Source organism: Erinaceus europaeus, chromosome 1, assembly GCF_950295315.1.
Source record: "Erinaceus europaeus chromosome 1, mEriEur2.1, whole genome shotgun sequence".
Classification (NCBI taxonomy): Eukaryota; Metazoa; Chordata; class Mammalia; order Eulipotyphla; family Erinaceidae; genus Erinaceus; species Erinaceus europaeus.
Window position 1 is genome coordinate 202,144,792 of NC_080162.1, and position 19,741 is coordinate 202,164,532.

Below are 19,741 nucleotides of genomic sequence, written 5' to 3' on the forward strand. Positions count from 1 at the left end.
TTTCTCCGGATCCATTAACGACTGTGCACTGAAGGAAATGTATGTTGGTGCAGGGGAGGACTCTGTCGCCTGGCCATCCACCACTGGGGCCAGTCTGAGATGGAAGCTTGTGTCATGCCTGCACAGTCAGGGCCTTCTTTCACCTCCTGTCTTCTTGGTTGTTAAGCTGAGACTATCTGATGTTGGGGGCTATCAGACTCTGTGATCCCAGGGTGGGGGATGATCTTCTGAACAACAGTGAGGACTGACCTGGGTATGATAAATGGTTGCAAGTTTGAGGCCAGGCCGTTTGAGCTGCCTCCTGTCCCTTTTATGGGAAAGGCATTTCGTTGTGCCTGTGAATCTGTGTTCTTTACCAGGATAACGTCTGTTCTGAGCACCATGGGAGAGACTGGGGTAGAGCTGGGTGTGGGTAGGACCTCATGGGTTGCCGGGCAGAATAAATTTGCTTCCTTTGGCAAATGTCTGTCCGTGGGCAATGCTGATCTCCTGTCCTCGGTTCCTTTGCAGGCAGGTGTCAGCAAGGAACATGTCTCGGGAGCTGCAGGATGTGGACCTCGCTGAGGTGAAGCCTTTGGTGGAGAAAGGGGAGGTGAGTGGAGATACATCATTTTGTTTCTGTTACATGGACCCTCTTGTATGGTGCAAGTATATGTACATACAGGCACACATGCATACACACCTGTGCATATTGTGGGTGGCCTTGTGTGTGTACATGTGTGTGAACACACAACACATGCACATGTCTACTGATTCCTTGACTCAACAGCCCCTGTCCAAGAACATGAAGAGTTCAAGTCCCAGGGGCAGGGCCGTGGCACATCTGGTTAAGTGTACATAACACAAAGCGTGAGGACCTCAGCAAGATCCCAGGTTCGAGCCCCCGGCTCCCTACCTTGCAGAGGGAAACTTCACAGGCGGTGAAGCAGGTCTGCAGGTGTCTGTCTTTCTCTCTCCCTCTGTCTCCCCCTCCTCTCTCAATTTCTCTCTGTCTTATCCAATAAAATGGAAAAAATGGCCACCGGAGCAGTGGATTCCTGCTGCTGGCCTGAGCCCCAGTGATAACCCTGGAGATAAAAAGAAAAAGAAAGTTCAAGTCCCAGCTATTGTAGAGGCAGCCCTTGACCCTAATCTCTGAACACCTGTCAATACCTCACTGATCTCACATGTCCAAAGGAGGACATGGAACTCAGGAACTCAGCTTCCTCTAAAGGGCATTTCTCTCTGCTGTCCTTGTAGCCCGGAATATGCATCACAGAGTCCAGGTGCCAGAGGCTCTGTCTACTCTATAACTTTCAAATCACAGCTTCGTACTCTGGAACTAGATTGCATAGGCCCAGGGACTAACTGTGATACTTTGCATTCACTGGCAAATCTTTCACTTACTCTACGCTCCAGCCCCCTTGCTTTAAGACAGTGGCACTAAAACATGAGGCTGGGTCTGCTTGATCCACTTGACACGGGTAGAACCTCGTCTGACCTGGAGCAGGGGAGCAGTGTGCCTGAGCTCTTCCGTGGTTATCATCACTGTTTTTGATCAGGTTCCTCCTGCAAACCAAGTGTTTCTGTTTCAAACAGAATCCCATCTAACAGTGTGGGTTTTCATGATCCTTGCAGGACTTTCTGTTTTGACCAAGTAATTGTTTCTATTTGTGCAGTTAGGACTGTTCAAGTCTGGTTTCACAGCTCTCACCAAGCTGCACAGTTGTCTATGATTTAATCGTCTTTTTTTTTTTTTTTAAATGTAGATGCTCAGGCTTGAAAGTGAAGTTACTCTAAGGTCATCCAGGCTCTTAAGAACAATCATCATCAACATGCATAACTGTGTTTTCCATGTCTGTCTCTGGGCCAACTGTGTTCCATGCTTATCTTGTGCTCATAAGAATGTAGTTGGTTAGACGCAAGGCTCTGTGATTGTTGGAGTTTTACAGAATAGGAAACTGAGTTTCGGGGGCTGGATGGTGGTGTACCTGCTTAAGCGCACATAGTACGAGGTAGATGGACCTGCACAAGGACCCAGGTTCGAACTCCCAGCTCCCCCACATTCAGCAGTGATGCTGCTTTCTCTCCCTATCTCTGTTTACCTCAATTTCTGTCTGTTATATTGAGTAAATGAGAAGAAAACAGGAAAAAAAGAAAAAGCTACCAGAATAGTGGATTTATAGTGCTGGTACTGAGCCCTAGGGGTGGGGGTGGGGGGAGAAAAGGAAGCGAAAAAGAAACTGCGTTTCAGGGAGGTGAAATCATCCTCAATCACACAGCCACAAAGTGTGGGGCATGGAACCAGCTGCCTTTCCTGAATGGACTTTTCATTTACTTCCTTTGTGAGCCTGCACATGGCTGTACTGTTTTAGATGCGCTTTTCCCTAAACTCTGCGTTAACCAACTGTCTCTCCTCCCATCTGATATCTGTATCTGATAGATACAGAGGCTCTTCTCAAGTAGGAAGACAGTCGTCTGAGTTTATTGCCATGGGGGTGGGGAGCAGAAGTAGGCCTGGGGAAACCACAGAATGCTCCCTTCTTACTCCACACTCAGGCTCTCCAACAATTTATTTTATTTTATTTTATTATTTTTTGGCAAATGTTCCAAGGGTAAATATCTTCAATTGTGTGCCCAGGCAGTCCCCATAGCAACCGTCAATATTCTGCTCTCCAGTTTAGCAAGGGAGGGGCTATAGTCAATGTGTAACACATAGCTGCTGTCCTAACTGTATTTCAAGCAGCCTAGGAGGGGCCCCACTATCTCATCCTCTCAGACTGTTAGGTTCCAAGTCTCACTAACCCCTGACACCACATATTCCAGAGTGACCCCCTGGCTCTTTCTCATAAAAAAACAAACAACAAATCTTAAAAAAGAAAGATCTTATAACAGGTATAAGACAACTGTTTAACAATCCATAGTGCTTACTAAACACGTTCCAGTCCACTCTTCTCTTCAGCTTGGGGCGTGTTTGTCTTGCAACAAACAAGTGCCGGGGTAGCTTCGCAGGCAGGAGAGAGGATCCAGGAACCAAGCTCTCGTGGTGGTAGCAATACAAATCTTTATTCATTCAGGAGCCCCAGAGTCAGGCATGAGTGCAGTGGGTTAGGCCACGTGGAGCCCGAAACCGCAATGACAGCGGGTTAGGCCATGTGGACTCAAAAACCGCTATGGCCGGCAGCCACCTCCCCCTGCACGCCTGCTCTCCTCTAGATTGAGACACGGAGGAGAGGAAGAGAGAGAAACCAGAAACAGAAGTGACTTCTATAGGCTAAAACCAGAAGTGGCAAGTCGGAAATGGAAATGGCTAGGAAAAGGGGGTGGAGAAAGGAAAAAGGCATGCTGGGAACTTCCTTAGCAACTGTTGTGATGGTTTTAACTGGTGGGATTAATGTTACCCTGCAGGCAGCGCTGGTCTCAAGGTAGAAAGAAGATAGATCAAAGGAATGGTTGGGGAATCTTTCAGGCAAAACAATGATTATGTAAATAGGCCATAGTGTCAGCAGTGGAGCGAGGGGGGCTGGATAAATGCCCGATAAACAAGCACAGAAACAAAGAGGCAACAATAAGCCCCTAAAGGGTGGTTGGTATATGGGACTCTGGTGGTGGGATTATACCCCTCTTATCCCACAGTCTTGTCAATCTAAGTATCTAACAAGCCAAAAAAAAAAAAACCTAAAATACAAGTACATATCAATCTGTAGCCCCCTGGGCTATCGCTGGGACTCAGTGTCAGCACTATGAATCCACTGCTCCTGGAGGCCACTTTTCCTTTTTTTTAAAAAAATTTTATTAGGTAGGACAGAGAGAAATTGAGAAAGGAGGGGAGCTAGATAAGGAGAGAGAAAGAGAGACACCTGCAGACCTGCTTCACTGCTCATGAAGTGTCCCTGCTGCAGGTGGGGAGTGGAGCTTGAACCCAGGTCCTTGTGCTTAGTGCTATGTTCATGGAACTGAGAGCACTACTGCCCAGCCCCCATATTAACATATTTTTATCTCTACCATTTCAAAAGCATAGGAAAAAAAAACCATCATACTTGACTTTATTCCTTGAAATACATGTTTTGGAGCCTTTTCATTATCAGTCTGTGGGGTGTTGTTTTTTTCTCTGTCTAGCATCACTGCCCCACCGAGTTTATTTGCCCAGTGACTGGCATGTAGGCACCTGGGCCTCTCCAGCCTCAGGCCTTGGTGTCAGCACTGCAGAAAAGCTGTCTCCCCCTCCTGAGACGTTTTGTGCACCGGGGTCACTCAGGAACAGCCTCAGAGGTGGTGGCAGTATTTACTTATGGATTTACATTTTTATCACTGGGGCTTTACTGCTCCTGACAGATTTTTTTTCAGAGAGAAAGACAGTGACCCAGAGAGAGACACATACATACATTGAGAGACAGAGACAGGCAGAAAGACACCAAAGCACCAAATTTTTCCTCAATGCATGGGGGGACCAATCTTGAACCTGGGTCACACCCATGACAAAGCAAGTACACTCTCCTAGTGAGCTGTGTTTATTATTATTATATATTATTATTATATTTTATTATATTATTATATTTTATTATATTTTATTATTATTATATTTTCCTTCCCTCCTTCCCTCCCTCCCTTCCTTCCTTCCTTTCTGTTGGGCCTTAAAGCCAGCCACCCCTGCTCTGCTCCATTGCTAACACTATGGTCTATTTACATAATCATTGTTTCGCCTGAAAGATCCCCACCACGTTATCCCCTCAGGGTATTGCTAATCAGTTAAAACCATTGAAACAGTTGCTAAGGATGTTTCTACCTTCCCAGCATGCCTTTTGCCTCTCTCCACCCCCTTTCCTAGCCATTTCCTTTTCCGACTTGCCACTTCCAGTTTTTACCCTATAAAACCCACCGCTGTTCCAGTTTCACTTTTTTTCTCTTCCACATCCTGACCTGGAGAAGGGCTGGTGAGCTTAGCGGGAGGCAGCCATTTTGCTAGCTTCACATGGCCTAAACCCGCTGTACCCACACCCAACCCTGGTGCGCCCACGTGAATAAAGATTTGCGTTCCCGCTCCACCATGAGTTCCTGGTCTCTTCTCTCTCTCCCGTGATGCGCAACCTGACTCCTTCCTTCCTTCCTTCCTTCCTTCCTTCCTTCCTTCCTTCCTTCCTATCTTTCTTTCTTCTTTCTTTCTTTCTTTCTTTCTTTCTTTCTTTCTTTCTTTCTTTCTTTTTCCCTTTCTACTATTAGATAGAACAGAGAAATTGAGAGGGAGGGTACAGAAACATAGATATATGATAGAAAGACAGATAGATTGAGAGACAGACAGATGATAGATATATAAATATATATATAGATATATTGATTGATTGATTGATTACAGATAGGCAGGCAGACCTGCTGACATGCTTTGTTGCTCTTGAAGCTTCCCTACTGCAGGTGGGAACTGGGGCCTTGAACCTGTGTCTTTGCACATGGTAATAGGTGTGCTCTACCGGATGTATCACTGCCCAGCCCCAGTTTTCTTTAATTTGTATTGATCTGATAATGTGGCAGCATCACTCTGGCACATGGGATGCTGAAGATGGAACTCAGAACCTCACAGTCCCAAGTTAGGCATCCTATTCACATACTAGGCTCCCCATTTTAGACAAGTCATTGAGATACTTGAGGAAGCCTCTTAGATATCCTGGGCAAATGTTACATCTGAAATGAATCACTAACAGGTTATCAACTCCAGGTTGCGTATTGTTATGTCCTGAAGTGCACCATCACTATTTTATTTTCAAAATTTGTTTTATTTATTGGATAGAGACAGTCAGAAATCAAGAGGGAAGGGGGTAATAGAGAGGGACAGAGACAGAGACAGACACCTGCAACCCTGCTTCACCACTCATGAATCTTTCCCCCTGCAGGTGGGGATGGGGACTCAAACCTGGGTCCTTGTGCGTTGTAATATGTGCACTCAACCAGGTGCACCACCACCCGGCCCCTGAGAATTAGAGTCTTAAAATTGTAATGCCTGGGTGCATGTTGGTCTATTTACATAATCATTGTTTTGTCTGAGACCCGCCCTGTTGCAGGGCACTGGTTTAATCCCCACTGGTTTGCACTCTCTTTTCACTCCGCCCCCTCTCCTAGTCACATCCTGTTTTCCAAGCTACCACTTCCTTCCTGGAAACTATAAATGCAGATTCTTTTCTCAATAAACATTGCACTGCTTCCCAGCTCAGCCATGAGTCCCTGGTCATCTGTCTCCCACCCGCAAAGCTAGCCTGGAATCTAGCGCCCGAATAGGGACCAGCAGGTACAGACATGGAAGCTACTCAATTACCAATCACAGTCTTGAGTCTCTCAACATTGTGGTCACTTTAGGGTTTTTCTAGACACAGACTATAATAATAATAATAATAATAATAATAATAATAATAATAATAAAAGAATCTTACTTGTATGCATGCTTATCTCCCTGACTGTTTTCATCTTTGAGATGAAAAGAAATGCCTCTCTATGCCAGGAATCCCAGAAGCTCCTCAGAGGGCAGACCCAGACTTCGGAACTTTGAGTAGTTGCTGTGTTTTGATAGCATTTCTCTGCCCAAAGAAACAAATGAAACTGACATCTCTCTCATCTCTTCACAGACTATCTCCGGACTTCTGCAAGAGTTTGATGTTCAGGCAAGTAGCTTTCTTTCTTTCTTTCTTTCTTTCTCTCTCTCTTTCTTTTCTTTCTTTTTCTTTCTTTCTTTTCTTTTCTTTCTTTTTTCCTTTCTGTTCCTTTTCTCCTATCTTCTTTTGAAGTCAATTGTTGGCTAGAGATTGATGGTGGCAGGAGAGAAGAAAGGTAGTTGGTCACAAATAACATTTTCTCTAAAGAGAGAGAAACTTTGGGGGAATGGGCGATGATGCTCCCAGGTAAACTCACAGAGTACTAAGCGCAAGGATCTGCACAAGGATCTGGGTTGTAGCCCCTGGCTCCCCACCTGCAGGGGGAAATCTTCACAAGCGGTGAAGCAGGTCTGCAGGTGTCTGTCTTTCCTCTCCCCTCCTCTCAATATCTGTCTCTACCCAATAAAATGGGGATAGTGCCCGTCAGAAGCAGTGGATTGTGGTGCAGGCACTGAGCCCCAACGATAACCCTGAAGGCAAAAAAAAGGAAGAGAAGAAGGAAGGGAGGGAGGGAGGGAGGGGGAGAAGGAGGGAGGGAGAGAGAAGCTTTGACTCTGGTTGAAGAGGCAGATGTTTGTCAAAATAAAAAAAAGAAGTAAGAGAGCCAATATTCTTTTTTTTATATTTACTTTTAATTTTATTATTGATTTAATACTGATTTACAACATCAAAAGATATCAGGGGTACAACTGCACTGGTCCCACCACCAGAGTTCTGATTCCCTAGTCCTTCCATTGGAAGCTATAGCAGTTCTCCTAAGGTTGCAGATATGGGTTAACTATAATTTATAACTAGGTCTATATCTGTATATCTTGGCCCATCTTTTCTTCCTTTCTTAGTCACACACAAACCTATTACAATATCCAAATGTCCCTCTTTTTGTCCTCTTCTCTCTCTGGGTCTTGATGGAATTGGAGTTCAGAGCCCTCTGGTCATCATCTTTCCCTCTATCATTTCTCCCCCACTGGGAGTATGGATTAAAATTCTTTTTGGGGTGTGGAAGTTGGGAGGTCTGGCTTCTGTAATTGCTTCTCCATCAGATGTGGGCATTGGCAGGTGGATCCATACCCCCAGCCTGTATCTGTCTTTCCCCAGTAGGGTAGAGCTTTTGAGAGGTGAGGTTCCAGGACACGTTGGCGAGATTCTGCCCAGGGAAGTCAGGATGGAAATACCATGTGCTTTGCCAGGTTCTAGCCCAGATTCCATCCCATTGAGAGAAGCAATGGTGACTTCCCCTCTTTTTGTCTCTTTTTTCTTTTTCCTCTTCTTTTTCTATTTATCTTTTTCTATTTATCTATTTATCTATCTATTTATTTATTTAGTCTCCAGAGTTATTGCTGGGGCTTGATGCCAGCACTGTGAATCCACTGAGAGCCAATATTCTTTAGACCTCACAGAGACAGACAAAACTGTGGGGAATTGTGTGTGTGTGTGTGTGTGTGTGTGTCTACACACATGTAACTGATAAAGCATTAGGTAGTTTTGGGACCCCTCTCTGGGAGGAAATGGAAACAAGATTTGATTTTTCTTGGCTTTGCTTGGGAAAGTGAACCAGCAAGCCATGTGGGGTATTGCTTCCGTCTTCACTCAGGGTTTACGTGAGGACCTGGGGAGAGGGTGGCAGCTTGTCTATGAAACTTTCTCCAAGAACAAGCTTTCAGAGAACTAGCTGGCCTTTCTGCACCAAGGGGGTGGAGCAGAACCTCAGGAACTGTCAATCCTCAACTCATTCTCTTCAAGTTGACCATTCCACTGAGTATGGCAGGAGGTCTGGACATTTTTGGAGTTGGGGGCTTCTCTGAGAAGAAGGGGAGCAAGTAGATATAGATTATGGGACATTTTGTTTACTGGAGCCGTACTTACACATTATACTGGTGCCCTCTGTTTGCCCAGCATCTTCCAAAACAAGTCTTTTTTCCTCCTGAGTCTTTTATTTTGGTGACTGTCCCATCACCAATGCAGAGGTTGGTCTTGCTGGTGTTGCCTTTGCGTCGAAGAGGACAGTGTGGGAGAGTGGGTAGAGGCCATGGCTACTGTGGGATCACTGTGTGTGCCCCATCATCCTGGCCTGGAGACCCCAACACACACAGACACACACACACACAGACACATACACACAGACACACACACAGACACACCCACAGACACACACACACAGAGACACATACACACAGACACACACACACAGAGACACATACACACAGACACACACACACAGAGACACATACACACAGACACACACACACACAGACACACCCACAGACACACACACACACAGAGACACACACAGACACACACACAGACACACACACACAGAGACACACCTTTCAGAGCCCTTGGGTATGTATTCCAGGTATTGACTTCCATCTGTCGTTTGTTCTGATCTGATGCTGACACATTCCCAAGATGTCATCACAGTTGACTTAGTTACTGAGTCACCATGGTGTATCCCTGAGGCCCTGGTAGCTGTGTTTCACCTGTATTCTGTGAGGACATGTCCCGTATCCCTAACTACCCTCTAAAGTGTGTGTGTGTGTGTGTGTGTGTGTGTGTGTGTGTGTGTGTGTGTGTGTCCATCCACTGTGTGCATTAGTGAAGTCGAAGAAAGGCCTGGGAGGGTTCCCACTTTGTCACGTATTCGACCCAGGTTTGAACCTGTATCAAACTGCCAGAAGTTTTGCTGTTGGATTCCCTTCCTTCCTTCCTTCCTTCCTTCCTTCCTTCCTTCCTTCCTTCCTTCCTTCTCTCTCCTTCTCTCTGTCACTCCTTCTGCCTGGAAAAGTTGGCCTAGAGTCTAGAGCCTCAGTATAGTAAACAAAACTGAAATCAATCAATTGAAGAAATGAAGTTGAAGTGACAGTGCAGTGACACACCCAGTTGAGCACAGGTAGTACCAAGTGTAAGGATCCACACCAGGCTCCCCACCTGCAGGGGGCACACTTCACAAGGGGCCAAGCGGGTCTGCAGGTGTCTGTCTTTCTCTCTCCCTCTCTATCTCCCCCTCCCCTCTTAATTTCTCTTTGTCCTGTCCAATAAAATGGGAAAAATGGCCTCCAGGAGCAGAAGTATCGGCACCTACCCCCAGCGATGACCCTGGAGGTAAGAAGGAAGGAAGGAAGGAAGGAAGGAAGGAAGGAAGGAAGGAAGGAAGGAAGGAAGGAAGGAAGGGAGGAAGGAAGGAAGGAAAGAAGGGAGGGAGGGAGGAGCGGACAGAGGAAGGAGGAAAAGGAAAGTTGAAGTTGAGGAAACTGAGCCCAGAGAAGATTAGCATCGCCCAGTGGCCAGCGTCTGGCACGGTGTTTCCAGGGCTTTGACTTTATAAATCTGCCTCACGGCACTGACTCCAGGAACACCTGTGCCTTAGCTGAGTCACTGTCTTGTGCTCTTCCGTTCAGTGGGGTATTGGTTTGAGGTTGTCTTAGCATATCGTCCTCAAGGTTCATCTAGGTAGTATGTGTCAGAATTCCCTTTTTAATTTTTTATTATTTTTATTGGGGTATTAATAGTTTATAGTGGACAGTAAAATATAATAGTCTGTACATGTGTAACATTTCCCAGTTCTCCACATAACAGTTCAACCCCCACTAGGTCCTCCTCTGCCATCCTGTTCCAGGACCTGAACCCGCCCCATACCCCAGAAGCTTTTACTTTGATTCAGTACTCCACTCTTATTTTTTTTTAAATAGTAGTTTGATAATGACTGACAGGACTGTAAGATAACATGGGTGCAGTTCCACCACCAGAGTTCCATGTCCCATCCCCTCCACTGGAACCTTCCTTAATCTTTATCCCTCTGGGAGTATAGACCAGAATTCTTTTCAGGGCGCAGAAGGTGGAAGATGTGGCTTCTTTAATTGCTTCTCTTCTGGACATGGATGTTGGCAGGTTAATCCACTACTCCCCCTTCCCTCCCCCACCCCGGAGGTGGTTTTTTCTCTCTCTCTCTCTCTTTGTTTTTTCCTCCAGGGTTATTGCTGGGCTTGGTGCCTGCACCATGAATCCACCGCTCCTGGAGGCCATTTTTCCCCCTTTCGTTGCCCTTGTTGTTGTAGCCTCGTTGTGGTTATTATTATTGCCATTGTTGATGTTGTTTGTTGTTGGATAGGACAGAGAGAAATGGAGAGAGGAGGGGAAGACAGAGAGGGGGAGAGAAAGATAGACACCTGCAGACCTGCTTCACCGCCTGTGAAGCAACTCTCCTGCAGGTGGGGAGCCGGGGGCTCAAACCGGGATCCTCATGCCGGTCCTTGCGCTTTGCGCCACATGTGCTTAACCCACTGCGCCACCACTCGACCCCCCCCTCTTTTTTAAGACTGAATAATATTCCAGTGTCTGTGTAGACCACCTTCTGCTTTCACTTCTCTGTTGATGGGCCCTTGGGTTGTCCCCACGTTGGGCTCTAGCAAATGCTGCCACTGCGATGCTTCTTTCAAGCCTGTTTCCACTTCCCTTGGGTACCTACCCAGCAGTGGCATTGTTGAGTCAAAGGCTTATTAGAGATTTTTTTAAAAAATGTTTATTTGTAAAAAGGAAACATTGACAAAACCATAGGATAGGAGGCATACAACTTCGCACAATTCCCTCCACCAGACCTCCATATCCCATCCCCTCCCCTAATGGCTTTCCTATTCTTTAACCCTCTGGGAGTATGGACCCAGGGTCATTGTGGGATGCAGAAGGTGGAAGGTCTGGCTTCTGTAATTGCTTCACCACTGAACATGGGCGTTGACAGGTGGATTCATACTCCCAGCCTGTCTCTCTCTTTCCCTAGTGGGGAAGGACTCTGGGGAAGCGGAGCTCCAGGACACATTGGTGGGGTCGTCTGTCCAGGAAAGTCTGGTTACCTCCTTCTAGCATCTGGGAACCTGGTGGCTTACAAGAGTTCACATACAAAGCCAAACAAATTGTTGAGCAGTCATGGACCTCAATTAAAACCTTGGCTCTTGATTTGTAGTAACCTAGGAAGCTCGGTCTGTCTGATCCTGTGAAGATTAGTCGCTAGTTTTGTATTTCTCTTGGGAGTTCATTAGGCCAGGTCATAGGTGAAGCAGAGCATCAGGCCACTGACCCCGGCCATTAGCTTGGAGGCTGGTTAGCCTGGTGGGTAAGGCTGCTGCACGTGCACGATGTCAGCTGAGCCTGCAGGCCACAGAAGGGAGTGAGTGGGGAGGCCTGGGCTGTTTAACTGGCATTGTGCTGAGCCTACTTCATTAATCCCAGAGTTACCCTGTGAAGCGGGAATATTCTTTTCTGATTGTGTTTCCTTTTGTTCCCGTGACAGACATCTGTTTGGTTCCTGACATGGTCTCAGTTGCCAGGCTGCAGTTAGTGAGCGCTGGAGGCAGGAACTTCAGTCCTGGGCTCCTAGCTCAGCCTGAGTCAGCCCACCCCCACCCCAGCCATGCTCAGAACAATTCTCACCCCCATTGGACAGTTTGAATCTGTGCCACCAAGAATGGAGTGACTTCCCTGAGATCCTGGGGCTGGAAAGGGCGGAGGAGAGGAGTTTGGACTCAGGTTGTGTTTGCTAGGTTCATGTTTGATACCAGTCCTTCAGATTCCGTAAAGTTGGAAGAGACAGACATGGGAATAATAAAACAAAGGTGAAAATTCTGAAAAGACTTTCCAGGCTGCTGTGCTCACTGGACTGTAAGGTCCAATAAGACCTTTGGAAGGCTGGCAGACTCAGACAGGGGAATCACAATGTTTTAGCTGATTTGGACTGCTGACCAAATGACACTCTGTCCAAGGTTGTGATCCAAAAGGTCATTGTGTGAAACTGTATTCGTTTCAGTCTGGTATGGAAAGTATGCTCGTGATACTCAGGAGGAACCCCCCAGATTTCTAGCATCCTCTGACCCTGTGGGTGTGTGTGTGGGAGGATCCCTGTAGAATTTCCTTCAGAGATCATGTGCTATACATAATGCACTGGGAGCGCCCATGGCTTCTGGGCTCTGCTGGCCTACAGGAGCTGGAGGTAGAAACTCACAGTGGCCCAGGGTGACTGCAAGCTGTCTCCTGGGTGCCCTGATCTGAGAAGTCACATGGGAGGAGGCGCCAACACAGCAACTGTTCCCTGTCTTTTGTGGACTTCTGTGTCCAGCCCACGAGACTTCTCGTGCTTTCTGTTTTGATCTCTTGGGATGTGTGCTGTCATCCTCTACGGATGATGACACAGAGGCTTTCTATGGCGAGCAGAGGTGGATGGGTCCCATGGAATCAAGTGTTGACCCAGGTGGTTTCTTTCTACCATGATGCATTGCCTCAGTGCCAAGACTAGAAGTGTTAGCCTTAGGGACTAGAGTACAGTTCTTCTGCACAGTACCTATCCAAAACCCTGAGATCTGGATAAGCAGATAGTCTAAGAATACTTTGATGGATGGCCTTATGCTTACTTTATTTACTATTTAAATATTTTTACTTATTTATCCATGAGAAAGAAAGAAAGAACCATATACCACTCTGCTACATGTGCTGCTGGGGATTGAACTCAGAGCCACATGTTTGAGAGTCCAGTGCTTTATCCACTGTGCCACTGCCCAGATCACTATTTATTTATTTATTATTTTTTATTTCTGTTGAGGTCATTAGACCATTGCTCAAAAACTGCCATTTTTAAAAAAATGTTAATTTTAATTGTATTTATTGGCCAGAAACAGCCAGAAATCCAGAAGGGAGGGGGTGAGAGAGAGGGAGAGAGACAGAGAGACACCTGCAGCCCTGCTCCATCACTTGTAAAGCCTTCACCCTGCAGGTGGGGACTGGGGGCTCAAACACGTGTCTTTGTGCAGTATAACGTGTGCACTCAACCAGGTGCACCACCACCCGGCCTTTCAATTTCTGGTTTTGGGGGCTAATTGTGTGTGTCTGAAACAGCCAATAATATTTCTTGGAAAAACTTTGATGCTTGGGGCTAGGTGGAGATGCACCTGGTTAAGTGCACACATCACCATGAGCAGGATCCCGAGTTCAAGACCCTGGTCCCCACTTGCAGAGGTGAAAAGCTTCACAAGCAGTGAAGCAGGCCTGCAGGTATCTCTCTCCCTCTCTCCCTCCCTCTTCTTTCTAAATTTCTCTCTGTCCTATTCAATAAGATAAATAAAGTTTAGAAAATAAATACATTTTAAATAAAGAAAGAAAGAGCTTTGAGGCTTCAGTATTTTGACTGTTCAGATATTAATTATTAAAGATGGCCATCTATGCCAGAAACAAAACTGCCATAAACCACCTTTCAAGTATCATCTCATTTAACTGTCCCAACAGTCTCTTTAATTCCACCTCGCTCTGGAATGGAGAAGATGAGGCCTAGAGCAGGTCTGAGGGCCTCTGGCCTCTGTCACACAGTGGTAGGAGGGGCAGCAAAGCCTGATTCAGTCGCAACATTTGCAGCTCAAGTTCTGTATTCATATACACAGTGAAAGGGGGGATGTAGGGGTGAGTCTCCTGCCCATCAGTCCACACCCCTGGGCCAGTGCACTCTGTATCCCCAACCACCTCTGCTGTCGGATATTCTGCATCTAAATCCATCCCCCTGGATGTCCAGTTATTAGATGGTTTGACTGAGTTTGGTTTCCCTGGGAATCTGTCTCAGTGTGCCCTCTGGGTCTCTCCAGGCTCTGAGGTGACATTACCCATGGGCCTGAGCTGAAGCAGGCGGAGAGGGGTGAAGCTGGAGGGGTGGAGTGCTGGATCTTCTTTGAGCTGCACTCCCCTTCTCCCCCAGATCTCCCAGTTTGGAAATGCTAAATGGTGGAACCTGGGGGGTATCTGGGCCCTTTGTGGTGCATTGCAGTTGGGGGGGGGAGGGTGAGCACTTCCCATTCTCTTGGAAGCCAATAAGCACCTGGGGAAACGGAAATGGTGACCTTTAGCAGACTTCTGTCGCCATGCAGTTGGCTCCTGCTTTCCTGAGGCTGTCCTCCACTTCCCCCAGCTGAAGGTGGCAGGACTCAGAGGTTTGGTGAGCCTCAGTCCACACTGCCTTTCCCCCACCCCCACTTCCTTGCAAAGCCACTGGGACTTAGAGCGAACCTGGAGTGGCAGATGGTGACAGGGGTATATGGGTCAGTGCAAAGGAGACTTTGCCCTTCTCCCTCCCTGCCCATGGGTTCCTCTGGGGTGCTGTCCTCCCAATGGTGCAGGAAATACCAGCGCACCCAGCCAGCACCTCAGGGTGTCTCCCCAGATCTGTCCTGCCTCAGATCACCAGCTGATCGAGTGTGCACACCCCTCTCCTGGCTCCTGGCATGGTGATTTGGGTCACAAGGAGCAGCTATGGCTTCAGATCCAGCTCTGTCTCCAGCAGCCTAGTGTCCTTCCTCAGTCATCCAGCCTCCCTGGGACTAACTTTTCCAACCCATAGACTTAGGAAAGCTGGAGTGGGGGCAGCTATGTCTCATGACTTCTGAGGATGCACTGAGCATGAAATCAGCACAGCTTAGGACTCGGGTCCTATGCCCTCACTACGCCATGAATGGCTTTCAATCAATTCTCTTTTCTCCCGAATCCATGAAATAACTTTTCTCTGTAATCTCCTTTCCTCCAGACTTGTAGTGTGTGGCTTCCAGTTTCACAAGGCTGTGTCATGTGGCCAAGCTGACATCCTTCACCTGCAGCAACTAATCCCTGACTTCCTTTCTTTTCTTGATGGGATGACAACATTCAAAACTAAGCATTAGAGAAAGTATCCACAAGTCTAGCCTGATCTCTTTGAGGTCTTCTGATTGTCTAGTTTTCCCAGGGTGAAACCCTAGGCTTTGGTAGGAACCAGGACTTGGAGGTCCATGGGTGAATATGGAATTTTAACTCTTGGGACTAGATGCTAACACACCCAATAGAACACACATACTATTATGTACAAGGCCCCAGGTTCAATTCCCCAGTCCCCACCTACGAGGGAGAAGCTTCACGAGCAGTCAAACAGTGCTGCAGGTGTCTCATTTTCTCTATCCTTCCCCTGTCAGTTTCTCTCTATCAGCTAAAATAAAAGGAGAGAGGGAGAGAGAGAGAGAAAGAGAGAGATGAGAGTGGTTCATATTTATGTAGGCGCTGAATCCCAGCAATAACTCTTTGGCAATAATTTTTTTAATCTGCACTTTTTTTCAAATTAGCATTTTTTAACAATTTAATTTTATTTATTATTTGTGATTAATAGTGGGTTAGACCATTGTAAGGTTGCAGGGTATAGTTCCATAGCACAGCCATCACCAACGTTCTGTGGTCTTACTTTCCCAAAGCTAACAGCCATAGTTCTTGCAAAGTCTCAGAGGAAGTTTACTGCTGTCTTTCCTTTTTTTTCCCTTTCCTTTCTTCTTTTTTTGCAGTTTTATGTGTATCATTTCTCTCGACTCCACATATAATTTAAACCATCCATTGGTTGTCTTTTATCTCTACATATTTATTTCTTTTTATTAGTGATTTAATAACGATGGACAAGACTGTGGGATAAGAAGGGTACAATTCCATAAAATTCCCGCCACATTATTTTTTAAAATTTTATCGCCACCAGCATCAGTGCCGGGGACTTGGGGCTGATGCTATGAGCTACTGTTCCAAGCGGCCATTTTTTTCCCTTTATTTTTTTTTCCTTTACTTTTTTTTTTTTTTATTAAATAGGACAAAGAATTTGAGAGAGGACATGGAGCTAGATAGAGGGATATGAAGACAGATACCTGCAGGCCTGCTTCACTGCATGTGAAGCGGGTCCCCTATAGGTGGGGAGTAGGGGCTCAAACCCACATCCCTGTGCTTGGTAATATATGTGTATGCTTAATCAGGTACCACCACCTAGCCCTGCCTTTCATTTGTACTGATTTCACTAAGCACAATAACATCCAGTTCATTGACTTTTTGGTTTCTCTTAAGACAGTATAAATCATATATATATATATATATATATATATATATATATATATATATATATTATTGCCATCAAGGTTATCACTGGGACTGCTCCCATGGCTTTTTTTTTTCACCTTTTTTTGGGGTAGAGTCAGAGAAATTGAGAAAAGAGAGGAAGGTAGAGAGAAAAATAGAGACACCCGCAGCACTGCTTCACTACACATAACGCTTCTCCTCTACAGATAGGAACTTGGGACTTGAACCTGGGTCCTTATGCATGGTAATGTGTGTTTTGTCAGGTGCAACAGCACCCAGCCCCTAATCTGAACACTTTTCTTCGCTGTCAGTGTGCTACTTCAAATGCTGGGATTCATCCCCGGCCGTGAGCTCTTGGATTTGTACGTGGGCCGTGCTGATAGCATGGGGTCCAGTCCTGCCTTGAATGTGTCGGCTCAGTGAGGGGATGGTTGACTTTCTCCCTCACACTGTCTTGCCCCTCCCCACACTCACCCCTCCCCTGCCTGCTTTCACTCTCTCATTCTCTTCATGCTCCTGCTCCACAGGAACAATCAAGCCAGGCCTGGCCCTTTTCACCAGGGGCATCGCCATGGAATTGGCATGAGGAGAGGGAGAATACCTGCCATCAGCAGATGATGGGCCTGGGCAGCCTCTGGCCTGAGTTGCCACACTCAGTCCTGACCTTTGTCTCCTCAAGCCTCCATGTCATTACCCGACTCTGCTTTCAGTCTGCTATTCTCTGCCTCCTTAGGGTGTCCTCTGTTTTTCTCAGGTCTGGACTACTCAGGCTTTCTGGACTCAGAGCACGGCGGCCCGGTGCACCTGCTGACTCTGAGCTGGGTCAGTGTGCCATCCTCTTAGTGTCTGAAGCCCCCTGTGGTGGCGTGCAGACAGATGGTCGCAGGAGATGGCAGCAGCTGGCTCCAGAGAGCTCCTGGGATCATCCTCTTGTTGACTTAAGCCTGTGGCTTCAGAGTGATTCTTTCTGGGGCAGCCCCTCATGACAGCTGGCAGGGAGGGAAGGGCTGTAAATTGCAGCACACATCCTGGTCTGGACCAAGGGTTTTAGTCTTGGAAGCAGCTGCCTGAGTGGAGGGACTTTTTGACTTCAGTTTGCAGCTGAAGGAAAACATTGTCAGAGTCATCCGGTAACATCCAATGACACCCGGTGGGTGTGTCACGAGGGTTGATATCAGTTAGCAAAGAGTTCCCTCTATCCTCACCTACCTACACTACACAGCAAACCCCTCAGGTTTTTTGGTTTTTTTTTTTTTTTCCTTTATTGCCTCCAGAATTATTGCTGGGGCTCGGTTTACTCACAGTGATCATTCTCCCCTCTTTCACCTTTCTTTTATTTGATAGGGCAGAGAGAAATTGAGAAGTGAAAGGAAAATAGAGAAGTAGAAGGGGAAATAGAAGGAAATAGAGAAGTAGAAAGGGAGGGAGAGAGAGAGAGAGAGAGGAAGAGAGAGAAACCTGTAGCCCTGCTTCACCTTTCGCGAGGCTTCTCCTCTATGGGTGGAAACCAGGTCTCAAACCTGGCTTCTTGCACACAGTGATGTGTGTGCTCAACCCAGACCCCTCACTCTTGCCAGAGCATCCTGTTATGCCATCCCGAGCTTGAAGCTTTGCCTCATGCTTATAAGATGGCGGCTACACCCCTGTGCTTCTCCTCCATGTTCCAGGTAGGAAGCAGGTATATATACTGTCTCTTCTCAGAACTCCAGCAATTTCTACTGTCCTCATATTGGCTGTGATGGAAGCTTGGCCTCAATAGAAATACAGACTTCTTGGGGACTCCTTGCACACACCACACAACATGCAGCACACCTGGCCCCTCTTTCTTCCTTTACCATTTCAATCACTTTCGTATGGCACTTGCCACGAGGCTAGTAACGCCCCCACAGCTGCCTCTTCAGCCTGTCTGCCAGCTTCCAGTGGGAAAGGCTGGCTCTGTGCAGAGGGGGCCTGGTTCAAAGAAAGCACTTGGTTTCAGGGGAGGTAAAAGAAGGGGGGAATTGTATCAGGCACTTTAGTGGGAGTCCGACCATAAAGACAGGAGCCACAGTAGTCTGGCAGGCTAACTAGCAGAGCCTGCCATAGTTTATCAAGCTTGAAGCCAAGGTTGGCAACCAGAGAGCTGAAATTTCTGATGAATACTTAGTAGTGGGTGTTGTTTTCACTTTGTGTTATCCACTTTGTGGACAGTCTACATGTGGTGTAGACTATCCACATCTCCAAGAGCTTTCTCTGAACCCGACCCCCCTCTGCACAGAGCCAGCCTTTCCCACCGGAAGCTGGCAGGCAGTTTGAGGAGCAGCTGTGGGAGCATTACTAGACTTGTGGAAGGTGCCACAGAAAAGATACTGAAAGGGTAAATTAAGAAAGCAGGAGGGGCCAGGTGTGCTGCGTGGTGTGTGCAGGGAGTCCCCGAGAAGTTTGCATGTGTGCTGAGGCCTTTCTCAGGCTGAGACACATGTCGCTCTAGCAGTCGTGTGTGCGAAGGGGGTGGAGCGCAGACGCATGTTTCAGAGGCATGGGAGGAGGGTCAGGTGGAATTTCCCTGCTCCATGAGCCCGTGCAGCCTAGGGCATGGCCGAGGTCGCTGATCCTTGGCACTATTGAGGGGGCCTAGAGTGGTCTCCAGGAGTGCCAAGGGGTACTTGGATGGCTGCAACCCTCTCCAGATGTCCTCAGCCCTTTCTCCCTGCGATGCTTGGCACAAGTTGTCCTTGGAGACATCAAAGAGCACAGCGTTTTGAAGGAGGACTCTCAGGTTCAGATCCTGCCACAGCAGATTCCAGCTGTGTGATCTGGGGCAAATGATTTGCCCTCTCTGGACCTCTGTCTTCTCACCTATGACCTATGGACAGTTGTTACCCAACGTGGATTCAATGGGAGCCACTTCTAAGAAAAAAACCAGAGGTCGGATAGACAGCATGTTGGCTATGTTGTGAGGTTCCAGGTTCAGTCCTCTGTGTGCCACTACAAGTCAGAGCTGAGCAGTATTCTACTATCTCTCTCTCTTTCCAAATATCCCTCAATAAAGTATGAATTATTGTTCTTTTATAAGCAGCACAGCAGAGCACAGTGTAAGGCATGGTAGCTGACTGCATTTCTTTGGCTGTCATACAACTATTCCCATTGTACTTTGACAGTAACTTTCTAGACTTTTTCAGAGGAGTGGACAGGATGGCTTGGGAAACCTTCTCTCTTTGGGACTCTAATTGAACAGGACTTTTTGTGTCAGGTGCACCTGGGATCTG

The 19,741-nt window shown here is 47.0% G+C and overlaps 1 protein-coding gene across 1 annotated transcript in view; it reads left to right on the forward strand.

Annotated features, from left to right (window-relative positions):
• The first annotated feature begins 510 nt into the window (after positions 1-510).
• The window catches only part of NDRG1 (N-myc downstream regulated 1), a 60,607-nt gene continuing 41,376 nt past the window's right edge, over positions 511-19,741 (forward strand). The window contains exons 1-2 of the mRNA XM_007521893.3: positions 511-592; positions 6,591-6,626. Coding sequence (XP_007521955.1) covers positions 530-592; positions 6,591-6,626 — 99 coding nt within the window. The 5' untranslated portion in view covers positions 511-529. The remainder of the gene's footprint in view (positions 593-6,590; positions 6,627-19,741) is intronic.